At 54.9% G+C, this 13,689-nt stretch overlaps 1 protein-coding gene across 1 annotated transcript; it reads left to right on the forward strand.

Annotated features, from left to right (window-relative positions):
• The first annotated feature begins 4,515 nt into the window (after positions 1 to 4,515).
• LOC136533154 (uncharacterized) lies at positions 4,516 to 5,772 on the forward strand. Its single transcript, XM_066525726.1, has 3 exons — positions 4,516 to 4,641; positions 4,727 to 5,269; positions 5,395 to 5,772. Exons 1-3 carry the CDS (start codon positions 4,516 to 4,518, stop codon positions 5,770 to 5,772), a joined length of 1,047 nt encoding a protein of 348 aa, XP_066381823.1.
• Positions 5,773 to 13,689: the final 7,917 nt, after the last annotated feature.

The following is a 13,689-nucleotide window of genomic DNA, read 5'->3' on the forward strand; positions in this document are numbered from 1 at the left end:
TCCGGACGAAAGTTCGCGGCAGACGCCCGGTTCGTATCAATTTCGTTGCAGTTTGCATGCCGGGTTTTAGGTACTCGAAAATAGACCCATGTACTGCCCGTATTGGTATGGTCTCTTTGCCAACTCTCAAACAAGTTGCATCCGTTCAGTATTTGTTTCTCACAACAAATCAATATCAGCCGACTTATCAGTCACATGAACCATCAGCCAAACATCGTTCTTATTTTCTTCTTATTTTTTAACTTTTCTTTAGTTCTTTGACCAACCTTTGTGTCGGTGTTTTGGATCGGCGGGCTCTCAACCAACTAGTAAAAATGTACTGCGTGCCCCTAATCCCGGATGATGATGCAAAGAGACACAAGGTTTATACTGGTTCAGGCAATGGGCGCCCTACGTCCAGTCTGAGAGATCGATCTTGTATTCCTTACACCGAAATGCTCGTAGTAGGGGGTTACAAGCAGGGCGAGAGAGGGAGTTAGTCCTAGGTCTCTACGTGGAGCGGTGTGAGTTGCTTGAGATGCTGATCTCAGGCAGCGAGTAAACGTGCGTGAGAGCGTTGCTTGCGCGTGAGTGAGTGAGTTCGTTCATCTACCTATGCCTGTCCTAGAAATGGCCCCGGTCCCTCCCTTTTATAGTTGAAGGGGGGGGTCAGGGGTGATACATGCGTTCGCTATGCGGCGTCCTATGAACAGAGGCGGCATGTCCGAGCCCTGTAGCCTGTTACTATGGCGGTATGGTCGACGGAGCGGTCCTATCCTTGATGCACTGGAGCAACACACCGGCCATGCCTGATCCTGCGCGACGTGGGAGCTCCAGTGATAGCCTGACGTAGGGCATGGCGAACGACGTGCCGGTTGCTGTGTGCTGATAGTGTAAAGAGCCGAGGCTCAGTTTGTGATGAGGCCGAGCCGTCGTGGAGGGCTCGACAGACGTGAATCCCGAGGTTGTTGAGACCCTAAAGTAGACTGCCGAGGCATGGAGGGAGCAGTTGGTCTTGTACACTGATTCCGAGGCTATAGTAACCCGAACCTGACTCTACACGCCGCGTTGTCCCTGGAGTAGGAGTTATGTAGCACAGCGTAGTACGGGCGCCGGTCATGGGCACAACACCGAGCATAGTGGGCGGTAACCCCTGCCCTGTCCTATCCTGGACGGCATGGCTTCGATGTGACTGGCGTCTAGTCGGCCACGCCGCTGTGTCGAGCCGTCGTTCGGCTGATATCGCGGGAGCGGTCGAACGCGCCGGGCGAACGTGACATCTTGTTCGAGAAGCTGGCCGAGGCAGAGGCGACGGGGTTGTCTTGCTGAGCCAGTCTTGAGCGAGGCGGAGAATCGGTGTCTCATCCGAGGCTGTACGCGCGGGGCCTCGGGTGAGACGAAGAATCGATTCCCCGGCCGAGGCCTTTCGTGCGAGGCGTCGAGCGAGGCGAAAAATCGGTAGTTCGTTCGAGGCCCTCCGTGCGAGGCCTTGAGCGAGGCGGAGATTCGATAGGCCGTTTGAGGCCTCCAGCGAGGCAGAGAGTAGGTGGCTTCGGACATGACCGGGGTTTGGCCCATAGTTGTCCCTTGGCTTTGACTTTGACGGGGTCTAAGCGATTTTTTTTATTGTTTCTTAGGGGACCCCTTCTTGTGGTACCCGACAGTAGCCCTCGAGCCTCAGGGAGAGTGTGAGTGCTCTCTTTGAGGTTTTGTCGAGACTCGGCTCGCGGCAGCTCCTGGCGGGATGGTTTTTCGTACTCGAGGCCTCGGTGGGTGCGCGTGAGCGCACCCGCCGGGTGTAGCCCCCGAGGCCCTAGAGGAGTGGATTTATTCTTCCAAAGGCTTTTCTTGCGTTGTGAGAGGGGTTTTATTGTGTTTGCCGAGCCCGTGAGTGCGAGTTCGGGTCGCTGAGCCTTGGTAAGGTTGCAGGAAGAGCCCCCTAGCCTCTGTGCGGAGGCGAGAGGGCCGTCAGAGGTTCCCCTGGCTTTTTGTGTGGCCTCACACATCCTTTTCATTCGAAAGGAGGGGTGGAGGGTGCCATGCTACCCTCGGTGGGCGCGAGCAGTGACACCCCTGGTGAGCTGTTGTCGGGTAAGTCCAAGTGGAGGCCCATGCCCCATTCACTAGGGGTTGGCTAGCGGTCCAGAGATGCACTCCAAGAGTACTAGAGGGTTTCTCTAGTGGGTGCTAGGGCCATTCGATGGGCCCTGGTGGCTCGGTCTCTCCCTACGGTGGGATCCCATTCAGAGACCTCCCTGCCGATCTCAGACACGACTTAGGGCGTCCCAAGCATTTCGTTTGCTTAGGTCTCGGCCCCGTATGGGCTCGCCCGTAGTCGTCCCTGACTCTATTGCCCTGGGACGGCTGTCGAAACCCTCGGGGGCCTAGCCTTCGAACCCCTGGACCGTAACGGGCTCGATGCCCTTTATCGCGTTTTTCTGGGCCTTTGAGTGCGAGCTCAGGTCGCTTGTCTTTGTCCTGGGTGCAGGAAGAGCCCTTGAGCCTCTGCACGGAGCGAAAGGGCGGTCGGGGGTTCCATGGCCTTTTGTGCCACCTCACGCATCCTTTTTGCTCGGATGGAGGGGTTGTTCACCGAGCCCCCTCGAGTGCGAGCCTAGGTTGCTGGGTCTTGGCGAAGTTGTAGGAAGAGCCCCCTAGCCTCTGCATGGAGCGAGAGGGCCGTCAAGGGTTCCCCTGGCTTTTTGTGTGACCCTCGCACGTTCTTTCTGTTCGGATGGAGGGGTTGTTTGCCGAGCCCCTTCGAGTGCGAGCCTAGGTCACTGGGCCTCGGCAAGGTTGCAGGAAGAGCCCTCTAGCCTCTGCATAGAGCGAGAGGGCCGTCAGGGGTCCCCTGGCTTTTTGTACGACCCTCACGCATCCTTTTCGTTTAGAAGGAGGGGTGGAATATGCCAGACTACCCTCGATGGGCGCAAGCGGTGGCACTTTCGGTGAGCTGTTATCGGGTAAGTCCGAGTGGAGGCCCGTGCCCCGTTCGCTAGGGGTTGGCTAGCGGTCCAGATACGCACTCCAAGAGTACCAAAGGGTTTCTCTAGTGGGAGCCGGGGCCGTTCGATGGGCCCCGGTGGCTCGGTGCCTCCCTATGGTAGGATCCCATTCGGAGACCTCCCTGCCAATCTCGGACACAACTTAGGGCGTCCCAAGCGTTTCGCTTGCTTGGGTCTTGGCCCCATATGGGCTTGTCCATAGTTGTCCCTGACTCTATTGCCCTGGGGTGGCTGTCAAAACCCTCGGGGGCCCAGCCTTCAAACCCCTGGACCGTAATGGGCTCGGCGCCCAGTTCCTTCGTCTGAAAGGAATCGGGTGGGGGATATTCCCTCCCCCCATCGGTTTGACAACAGCAGGCGCGCCTTTTGAGGTGATTTTCTCGGGGAGGCAAAATGGCACCTGCCACTGCAGCGGTCGGACACGACGCCGTGTCAGCAGATGGAACGTAACTGTTCACACGATTAATGAGGAAAAGGTAGGTACGTGGGCAGTAAAATCGGATCTAGATTAACTATGCCGGATCTGGGGGAAACTTTCCCGATTTCGTCGCCCACCCATTTCGCCTTCTTCCTGCATAAATATGCAACGAGCCTCGCCCCTTCCCTCCTTACCTTACCTGCATTCGCCTTTGCCGCCTTTGAGCCCTTGCTAGAACAGAGAGCGCCAGGGAGAAGAAGAGAGAGAGGCAAGGTAGAGAGAGCGAGAGAGGCTCACCATCATAGTCATATTCTCCATTGCACCCATGGCCAGCGTCGTTGTCATTGAGGCGGACCCTTGGGGTCAGTCCGACATAACCGTGGAGACGCTCCAGTCGCTCATTGACGAAGGCCTTCTCCGTTCGGTTACCGACCCCAATAGGCCGGAGTGGATTGCTCCGTCAGGCGAGCCGAAGCCAAAGCCACGCGATGGCTACGTCGTGAGCTTCGTGTCCTTTCACAAGCGCGGCCTTGGCTTGCCGGCAGACCGATTCATGCGGGCGCTCCCGCACTACTACGGCGTGGAGCTCCACAACTTTAACCCCAACTCCATCGCGCAGGCAACCATCTTCGTCGCCGTCTATGAGGGGTACCTAGGGATTGCTCCCCACTAAGAGCTGTGGCTCCACCTTTTTCAGGCAGGGCACACCACCAAGCCGATGGGCACGTCGAGCACGAGGAAGGCGGTGAGGGCTGGCGGATGCACTCTTCAAGTGCGCCAGGACCATCAGCATCTGTACATCCTGGCCCAGCTCATGTCAACCAACCGCCGCTAGTATACCGCTGGTTCTATCTTCGTAATGACGACAGCGGGCTTCCCCCCTACACCGGGCGGATCGTGGAGAGATGTCCGAAGAAGTGGAAGTATGGCATCCCAAAGGAGGATCAGCCCAAGTTGTAGCCGCTCCTAGAGGGGCTGAAGAGGCTGCGGGGCCGCTGCCTCACAACGACTGTGGTTGTGGCTGCCTTCCACCACCAGAGGGTGCTGCCGCTGATGGCTCGGCGGTGGCACCTATTAGAGATGTGACCAGACAAGCCGATCGAGGGCATTCGGATGTTTGCCTCCACCCTCTTTGATGAGGAGATTCTTCGTCGGGTGAGGGAGACTTTGGAGGTGAAGCTGAGGAGAGGTGGCCTGACCCCCATCACGATGCATCCATCGTGGGGGTTCCTCTCCCTAGTAAGTCACGCGTCGCTGCAGCCCCCAAGGCCTCCTCGTTCCTTACCGTTTTCTGGCCCCTTATTTGCATTTATTGTTCCTTTAGGGGATGAGAGATGTGCGAGCCTCCCCGCCGCCCGTTCCTGAGGACGCAGCACGGCGGGCGGCGAACCGGGCGCATGCCGAGGCACAGAAGAAGCGGAAGGATGCCGAGCAGGCAAAGTGCAAGAGAAAGACCCTTGAGCGCGATGAGCTAGAGAAACACCACCACCGGCAGAGGCAGGAGGGCCTCCCGGTGGAGGCGTCTCCGTCGTCGTCACTGTCGGTAGATTCTTTGGGCGGTGATGACGCGAGCGAGCTGGGGCGGGGTCCCCTGGACCATCTCCCTGACGTCGGGGAGACTGTGCCCGGGGCGTCGACGAGCGGCCCGACGCTCCTAGGAGGTGGAGGAGGAGATGCCTCGGGGCCGGCGGTCGCCCGCCCCAGGGCCGAGGCTGACATGCCCAAGGCGCGGGCGTTGGGAAAGCGCGCCGTCAGCCCGGTGGGCTCGACGGCAGAGGTGGAGCAGGTGGCCGGTGGGGGCAACGCAACTGCCACCGCCTTCGCAGAGGAGGGTCACCGTGCTGAAGCGGTTGCAGCCCCGTTCAAGGTAAGCATTTTTTTGGTAGAGTTGTAGCATTTTCCGTTCGTTCTTCGGTCGCACGCTGACCCTGTAAGTATCTAGTCTTTAGCCGGAAGCGTCCTGTGGATGTGCCCGCCTTGGCGCCACTTAAGGCGCTTAAGGTGAGCCCTAGCTCCACCGCCCACTGGGTGGTGGAGGCGCAAGCTGCCATACAACGTGGCGCGGCATCGGCGAGGGCCGACCCGAAGGAGCCGGTCGCCCAAGGAGAGGCTGCCGAGGTGGCCTCGACACAGACAGGAGAGGGTGCGCCTCTGCCTCGTGAGGCCGAGGCCCATGGGTCAGATGGGTCCAAGGCACCCTTAGTTGCCGAGGCCACCGAGGTCGAGGCCCCCCGAGCCTCCAAGGCCGAGGCGATGGAGGCTGCGGTGCCGAGGACCACCGAGGCCACGGTGGCGGGGGCCGGAGCCCCTGGGACCACCGAGGCCGTGGTGGCGGAGGCTGACATGAGCGCGGCGAAGCCGGCAGCCTAGGAAGTGGAGGTGGGACAAGCCTTAATACCGCCACCGGTTCAAGGCCCATCGTCGTTGCAGGAGAGCGCCCGGGAGGCGGAGGTCCATCCGATCTCCTCCGACGATACTTCCCGAGCACAGGAGGTGGTTGACACCGAGGTGGCCGGCACCATAGACCAGCCAGCTCTGACCTCGAGCGAGGGAAGCTCAGCCCTCGTGTGGGTACGACCCGAGCACCGTGGGTGGGATCACCCGCGTGTCCTATGGTAGAGCCGGGATGACCCTAAGGGGGAGCCTCTGTTCGCCCTCGAGGACGCGGCTAAGGGCGGATGTTGGGACACCTTCGAGCAATACCGCCAACTGGCGGAGCGGTCACTACGGACAGCGCTATCCGTCATCGCCGATGATCTGCCCAGGGTCACCCAGGTTTGCGCCTTCCTTTCTCATGTGGTGTCGTCTTTTTCCGAGTTCTCTTGTAGTGAATGACCCCTGTTTTGCCTATCTAGGAGCTCAAGACCCGGTCCCTCGGGAAGTTGGTCTTTCTTCAGCGGGAGAGGGACATCTAGGACTAGCTCCAATGGTAGAAGGACCTGCTCGCTCGTGCCAACGAGCTTCTGTCGGCACGGAGCGTGGAGGTGGAGGACCTCCGCCTATGCGGTGCCAATATGAAGGCAGCAGCGGCGGTGGCTTAGGAGCAGGTCACCCCCTTAGCGGCGTAGGTCAAGGAGTTGGAGGAGGAGCTGACCCACGTGGGCGGTGATCAGGACACCTTCAGGTCCTAGGCTAGAGAAGTCGCGGCCTCTATCAAGGCCCTTGCCGGATAGCTAGGGACGGAGCAGGGTGCGCACCAGCTGATGAAAGGTGCCTTGGATGAGGCCCTTAAGGTGGCTGAGGCTTCTCGGACCAAGGCTGTGGTCTGGAGGGGAAAGGCTGAAGGTGAGTCTTATTCCCCTTGTTTTATTTGTTTTTCTTGTGTTCGGCCCCTAACTCCTTGATGTGATGCAGAGCTAGAGGAAGAGGCTTCCAGGGCGGTCGAGGCTTCCCGGGTCGAGGTCCAACGCCTGAAGGAGAAGGCTGAGGCCTCTCGGGTCGAGGCCCGACGCTGGGAGGAGAAGGCTGAGGCCTCTCGGGTCAAGGTCCGACACTGGAAGGAGAAGGCCGAGGGTGAGTCCCATAGGCTTCCACCCCTATTTGGCTTGTTTTCCTTTGCGCTCAACCCCATTTCGTTTCTTTTGGTGCAGAGTTAGAGAAGGAGGTCAGCCGGGCAGTCGAGGCCTCTGTCGCAGTGTAGGCGGTGCTTAAAACCAAGATCGGGGAGCATGACGCGCTAAAGAGTACCGCCTGTACCGCCTGTGAGGCCCTGGAGGTTGAGGGGGTCCAGTCAGGCAGCTCCCTCGGGAGCCGCCTGATTGTGTTGAGCGGCCAAGTACGCGAGCAACTCTGAGGGGCGCTGCACACGGGCGTTAAGCGCGCCCTGGCTGTCATCGCCTCGCACTACATCGGCATTGACCTCAAGGCCATCAGCGATGGCTATGTCCTGCCTGATGATGACGAGGAGGCCGACGAGGAGGTTGCGAAACTGATGGAGGTGGCGGAGGGCCTCGACACGGCGCTGGCCAAACTGTTCGAAGAGGAGGTGGTCCCTCCCACATCATCCGCCGATGCTGGAGACCCTGAGCCTTGACCTGGGCCCGAGAGGCCATGTAAATAGATTAGGGATTATGTTACCCTATCATAACGCTAGTGGCCGTCGAGGCCTTTTTAAAGTAATCGCGCGTCTACGCTTCTTTAATCGTTTTTCATTGTATTTTCGAGCCTCTGCCCTCTGTCTCGTCTCTGAATAAATCTCTTGCAAAAAACTTCCTCAGAGCTTGAGCTGCCCCTCGAGCAAAAGGCGATGAGGGAGTGCTGTAGCTCGGAGGCATAGGCCGTCTCGCGACTCAGCTGACCTTCTGGCCTTGAGGTAGCTTTTCGGTCCTTAGGTTTTTTTCACAATTGATTTGTTAGAGCACGCTAGAGAGTTTGGCGTAGGAATTTTTTTTGAAAAACGACTAAAAAAGGGTGCGTGGGACTTAGGGGGAGTCCCCTCTTCTAGCCCCCAAGGGAGGCATGGTTCTGCAGAGGCAGAACCATGTCCTGTGCGAGCCCTGCAGTGGGCACCTCTATAGAGGCAGAGCTGAGTCTCTCTTATGGTGTTATCGTACTGCCGAGGCCCGTGATGGGCTGGGGGGGGGTTCTCAAAAAATTAGAACAACTAAAGAATGCTTCTTAATTGTATTTCGAGAAACAATGTATACAATGTTTGGAGATTTAAGGGTAAAAGCGACGTAGTTGTTCTATGTTCTAAGCGTTGGTGAGGATTTCACCCTTCTCGTTGGCCAGCTTGTAAGTCCCGGGCTTTAGCACTTGGGCGACGATATACGGTCCTTCTCATGGTGGGGTCAGCTTGTGGCGGCCCTTGTTGCTCTGCCTTAGCCTTAGCACTAGGTCACCCACCTTTAGGTCTTGGCTTCGCACGCGCCGGGCTTGATAGCATCGTAGAGCTTGCTGGTATTTGGCCGAATATAGCAGCACAACATCTCGGGCTTCCTCCAGTTGGTCGAGGGCGTCCTTGCGGGTAGTGCGGTTGCTCTGCTCGTTGTAGGCCCGAAGCCTCGGGGAACCGTACTCCAAGTCAGTGGGGAGGATGGCCTCGGCCCCATAGACCAGGAAGAACGGTGTGAACCCCGTGGCTCGGCTCGGGGTATTCCTCAGGCTCTAGATGACTGATGGGAGTTCGGCAAGCCATTTCTTGCCAAACTTCTTCAATTGGTTGTATATTCTTGGTTTGAGGCCTTGTAGGATCATGCCATTGGCACGTTCTACTTGGCCATTTGTCCTAGGGTGTCCCATGGCCGACCAGGCCACATGGATATGGTGGTTGTCGTAGAATGTCAGGAACTTGTGGCCGGTGAATTGCGTCCCATTGTCAGTGATGATGGTGTTTGGAACCCCAAATCTATGGATGATATTAGTGAAGAATAGCACAGCTTGCTCGGATTTGATTTGATTGATCGGACGAGCCTCGATCCACTTGGAGAACTTATCGATTGCTACCAACAGATGGGTGTAGCCCCCGGGGCTTTCTATAGAGGCCCAACCATGTCCAGCCCCCATACGGCGAAGGGCCATGTAACGGGGATGGTTTGGAGGGCTTGGGCCAGGAGGTGCGTTTGCCGCGCATAGTACTCGCATCCCTCGCAGGAGCGTACCAGCTTGGTGGCGTCGGCAACCGCCGTCGGCCAGTAGAACCCTTGGTGGAAGGTGTTTTCAATGAGCGTCCGAGGCATTGCATGGTGCCCGTAGGCCCCTACGTGCAAGTCCCAAAGTAGAGCTTGGCCTACCTCGGTGGTGATGCATCGCTGGAGGATGCTAGATGGGCTTCGCCGGTACAACTCGCCGTTGCTGAGGATGTAAGTCTTGGCTCATCGCGTAAGCCGTCTGGCTTCGGTCCTGTCTGTAGGGAGCTCTCCTCAGATGAGGCAATCAAGGAACGAGACCCACCATTCCATGCCTTGGTTGGCCTTGGGAGGCTCTGTGTCTACTTCCATAACCTCGGTCTCGGCCACAGGGGTCTCGGCGACCGAGGGGGCCTCAAGGCCTGTGGTGGGCTCGACTGGTGGGCCCTCTTCTGCTATTGAGGCATTGTCGATGGAAGGCTTATGGAGATCTCTAGCGAAGACATTCAGGGGGGACGGGGCCCGTGCTGACACTATCTTTGCCAGTTCGTCCATGGCCTCATTGAATTTTCGCGCGATGTGGTTGAGTTCGAGACCGTCAAACTTGTCTTCAAGGCGACATACCAGCTTGTAGTACGCCTCCATCTTGGGGTCATGGCAGTTCGACTCCTTCATCACCTGATCGACAACGAACTGCAAATCGCCCCGTACGTCGAGACGTCGTACCCCAAGTTCGACGGCGATCTGCAAGCCGTTGACGAGGGCTTCGTACTCGGCTGCGTTGTTGGAGGCGACGAAGTGGAGCCGAATCATGTAGCACATGTGTACTCTGAGGGATGAGATGAAGAGTAGACCTGCGCCCACCCCGGTCTTCGTCAAAGACCCATCGAAGTACATGATCCAGTATTCTGCCTTGATTTGGGCAGGTGGTAGTTGGGTGTCGGTCCATTCTACCACGAAATCAGCCAAGACCTGAGATTTGATTGCTTTCTGAGGCGCAAAGGACAAAGCCTCCCCCATGAGTTCGATGGCCCACTTAGCAATCCTACCCGAGGCCTCCCGGTTATGGATTATCTCCTCCAGAGGGAAAGATGACACCACGGTTACCGGGTGGGATTCGAAGTGGTGACGCAGCTTGCGTCGAGCCAAGACTACGGCGTAGATCAATTTCTGGATGTGGGGGTAGCGTGTTTTGGTCTCGAAGAGTACTTCACTGATGAAGTAAACTGGTCATTGGATGGGTAGAGCATGCCCCTCTTCCTGCCTCTCGACTACTACGGCCGCACTGACCACTTGGGTCGTGGTGGCGACGTAGAGCAAGAGAGCCTCGCCCTTGGCTAGCGATACTAGAATGGGTGGATTGGTGAGCAATGCCTTGAGTCTGGTGAGGGCTTCTTTGACCTCGGGGGTCCACAAAAAGCGTTCTGATTTCCTCAAGAGGCGGTACAGAGGCAAGCCTTTTTCACCAAGGTGCGAGATGAAGCGGCTCAGGGCCGCAAGGCATCCCATAACCTTTTGTACTCCCATGAGGTCTCGGATTGGCCCCATGTTGGTCACAGCCAAGACCTTCTTTGGGTTGGATTCGATGCCACGTTCTGAGACTATGAATCCTAAAATCATGCCTCGGGGGACCCCAAAGACACACTTTTCGGGGTTAAGCTTGATGCCCTTTTCCCTGAGGCATGTGAAGGCTATTTCCAAGTCACCAATGAGATCACTGGCCTTCCTGGACTTAACCACGATGTCGTCCACATAGGCCTCGACGGTCTTCTCGATGTGCTCGCCAAAGACATGGGTCATGCACCACTGGTATGTGGCCCCTGCGTTTCTGAGGCTGAACGGCATAGTCACATAGCAGTACATGCCAAATGGTGTGATGAAAGAAGTCGCGAGCTGGTCGGATTCTTTCATCTTGATATGATGGTAACCGGAATACACATCAAGGAAGGATAGGGTTTCACATCCCACAGTGGAGTCAATGATTTGGTCGATTCGAGGTAATGGGAAAGGGACTTTTGGACATGCTTTGTTTAGACTGGTGTAGTCTACACACATTCTCCACTTCCCATTTTTCTTCTTAACTAATATGGGATTAGCTAACCACTCTAGATGTGACACTTCTTTGATGAATCCAGCCGCCAGGAGCTTCTATATCTCTTCGCCGATGGCCCTACACTTTTCCTTGTCAAATCGGCGCAGGCGCTGCTTCACCGGCCTGAAGCCAGCCTGGATGTCCAAGGCGTGCTCGACGACCTCCCTCGGTATGCCCGGCATGTCTGAGGGACCCCACGCGAACATATCGACATTCGCGCAAAGAAAGTCAACGAGCACGGCTTCCTATTTGATGTCGAGGGAGGCACTGATCCTCAGCGCCCGATCGTCGGGGTAGGTGGGCTTGACCGGGACGAGTTTGACGGCCTTCGCGGGCTCAAAAGTCCTGGCGTGACGCTTGGAGTCAGGCACCTCGCTATCGAGCTGGTCGAGGTTGACGATGAGGGTCTTGGCCTCCACGATAGCATCGGCGTACTCGATGCACTCGACGTCGCAGTCGTATCAATGCTCGTACGTGGACTCGACAGTGATGACGCCGTTGGGGCCCAACATCTTGAGCTTGGGGTACATTGTGACAGAACCGCCTAATTTATACAAGATCAAGTACGGTTGTCCCCGCTAACACGTTGACACACCCATACTTTCACTCATATAAACCCGGTAGTCCGCCGAGTGTCCTGAAAGACCTCGGTAAATCAACATCACAACCAAGATCACGTGATTAAGCAAATACACATCACATACACAGGGTTGCAGCGAAAATAATATTACAAATGGGTTCACAAATAATAGTACAAGTTTGGGTTTCAAAACCAATTATTGAAAACAAATATCTTTCAAATGATTACATTAATATAAGTTCCAAATACATTGCTAGCATAAGTGACATCATCCGACAAAAGTATATAGATGAGAAGTAAGTATAGAATCACCGAGCCCACCGGCGGTTAGCCATCATCATCAACAGGTTGAGAACATCACCTGCAACAAGGTGGGATAAACCCTGAGTACTCGAATATACTCAGCCAGACTTACCCGTCTTAAATCAAAATAAAGCGACACCAAGAATTATGCAAGGCTTTCTTTAGTGGGCTAGCTGACTCGTTTGCGAAAAGCATAAGCTATCATGAAGAAACCATTTTAAGTACTTTGCATCATCTTTATTACGACCTATCCATCTAGGTAAGCACCTGTACTATAGTAATCACTTGATTAACCAATAACATCCAGTTACCAACTTAGATTTAGCATATCCCATATCATCCAGATAACCATCCTTGTTCCATAATAATTACTACAATGCCGTAACTCGAGTCAAGTGCTCACTATCCAGGAGCGATGGCGATTCGAATCGATTCCTAACCAGCTGGTGATTTATTCCTTACACAAACCTCACTCACCCGCTAAAGTGAGGTATCAGTCACCGAGTCAACTATCCAGGAATCTCGAGTTTGCTAGGAACCACATGTACCCAGAGGCCGACCGATAGCCCTTTGGTCTTATCATTGCGCCCCCATGTCCTACCACACCTGCTCCGGTACAGTGCGCTGCGGGCAATCTACTCGGCCCGAATAATCTCCTAGCTTCATGGTCGAAAGGTACTTTATTCGGCTAGCTAAATGTAAGGCATGCGTTCAACATGACTCGAGGCCCAACAACGGTCGGTCCTTAATCGACACAGACGGAAACTAACAGCACCCCAGAACCCTGTCTAGTTGCCTCCAACTTTTCCGTTCGGTCTCCAATTATCCATCACACATGGTTAATTCCAGGATATCATTTTTTACATAGCTAATTCTTCTAGTAACCACCTATAAATGTAGGTGACCGGATATCACCGATCGCTATCGATCTAAGCAAGCTAAGCAGTTATTCGATACCGACCTAACAAGGTAAAAAGGTAATAAGGTAGGCAAGGATAGTAATAAATGCATCAACGGTTTCAATCAACTCCTACAACTTAATGCAATAATATATAACTCATATATAGAAAGAATTGCTTTCATAAAGTAGGAGACTTAGAATGCTCTGGGGCTTGCCTAGGATCCGACACAAGTCAGTTCAGTTAGCTTGCACCATCCTGGTGACATCACAGGTCCTAACACTTGCTTAGCCCTTCCACCTTCGGGATAGATCCATTAAACACTGTCTTCGGGTTTGGCTCCAACATCTCATCCTTCATGTGGTGCATCTAGCGTACCTAGATGAGATGCAATATGCAAGTGCATAAATATGAAGAATAGTACCATGAGACGCATCACAAAATAGCAAGCAAGACAAGCATAATTTACACTAACACACTTAAGTACTTTGCGATGCTTAACTTAAACATCACACAATCAATCATGCTAAGATGACAAAGAAGACGACAAAACCAAGCATGACATAAGTTTCCCAAGATCTCAGGTGCTCTAACTCAGTCATCATTCAAGGCATAAGTCACACTTAACAATATACAAGCAAACACTATAATTGGAATCTGCCAATTTCTGAACATGTAAACAGCAGCTACAAGATTTAGCTATAACTAGAGTTACACAAATCCAAATGACTTGCAAGAAGACATTTTGGAAAGCTTATGAAATTATCTACATTTCATCTATAACCATCACAGCATGATTCCCAAGTTAAGTAGGTCGAAATTATACCTTTTCAGAAACTGGTTCAT

Source organism: Miscanthus floridulus, unplaced genomic scaffold, assembly GCF_019320115.1.
Source record: "Miscanthus floridulus cultivar M001 unplaced genomic scaffold, ASM1932011v1 fs_794_1_2, whole genome shotgun sequence".
NCBI classification, from domain to species: domain Eukaryota; kingdom Viridiplantae; phylum Streptophyta; class Magnoliopsida; order Poales; family Poaceae; genus Miscanthus; species Miscanthus floridulus.

Coding starts and splice junctions, on each gene's coding strand:
- LOC136533154 (XM_066525726.1), top strand. CDS start 4,516: ATGTTTGCCTCCACCCTCTTTGATGAGGAGATTCTTCGTCGGGTGAGG. Junction 4,642..4,726: donor CGTGGGGGTTCCTCTCCCTA/GTAAGTCACGCG, acceptor TTGTTCCTTTAG/GGGATGAGAGATGTGCGAGC. Junction 5,270..5,394: donor CGGTTGCAGCCCCGTTCAAG/GTAAGCATTTTT, acceptor GCGCCACTTAAG/GCGCTTAAGGTGAGCCCTAG.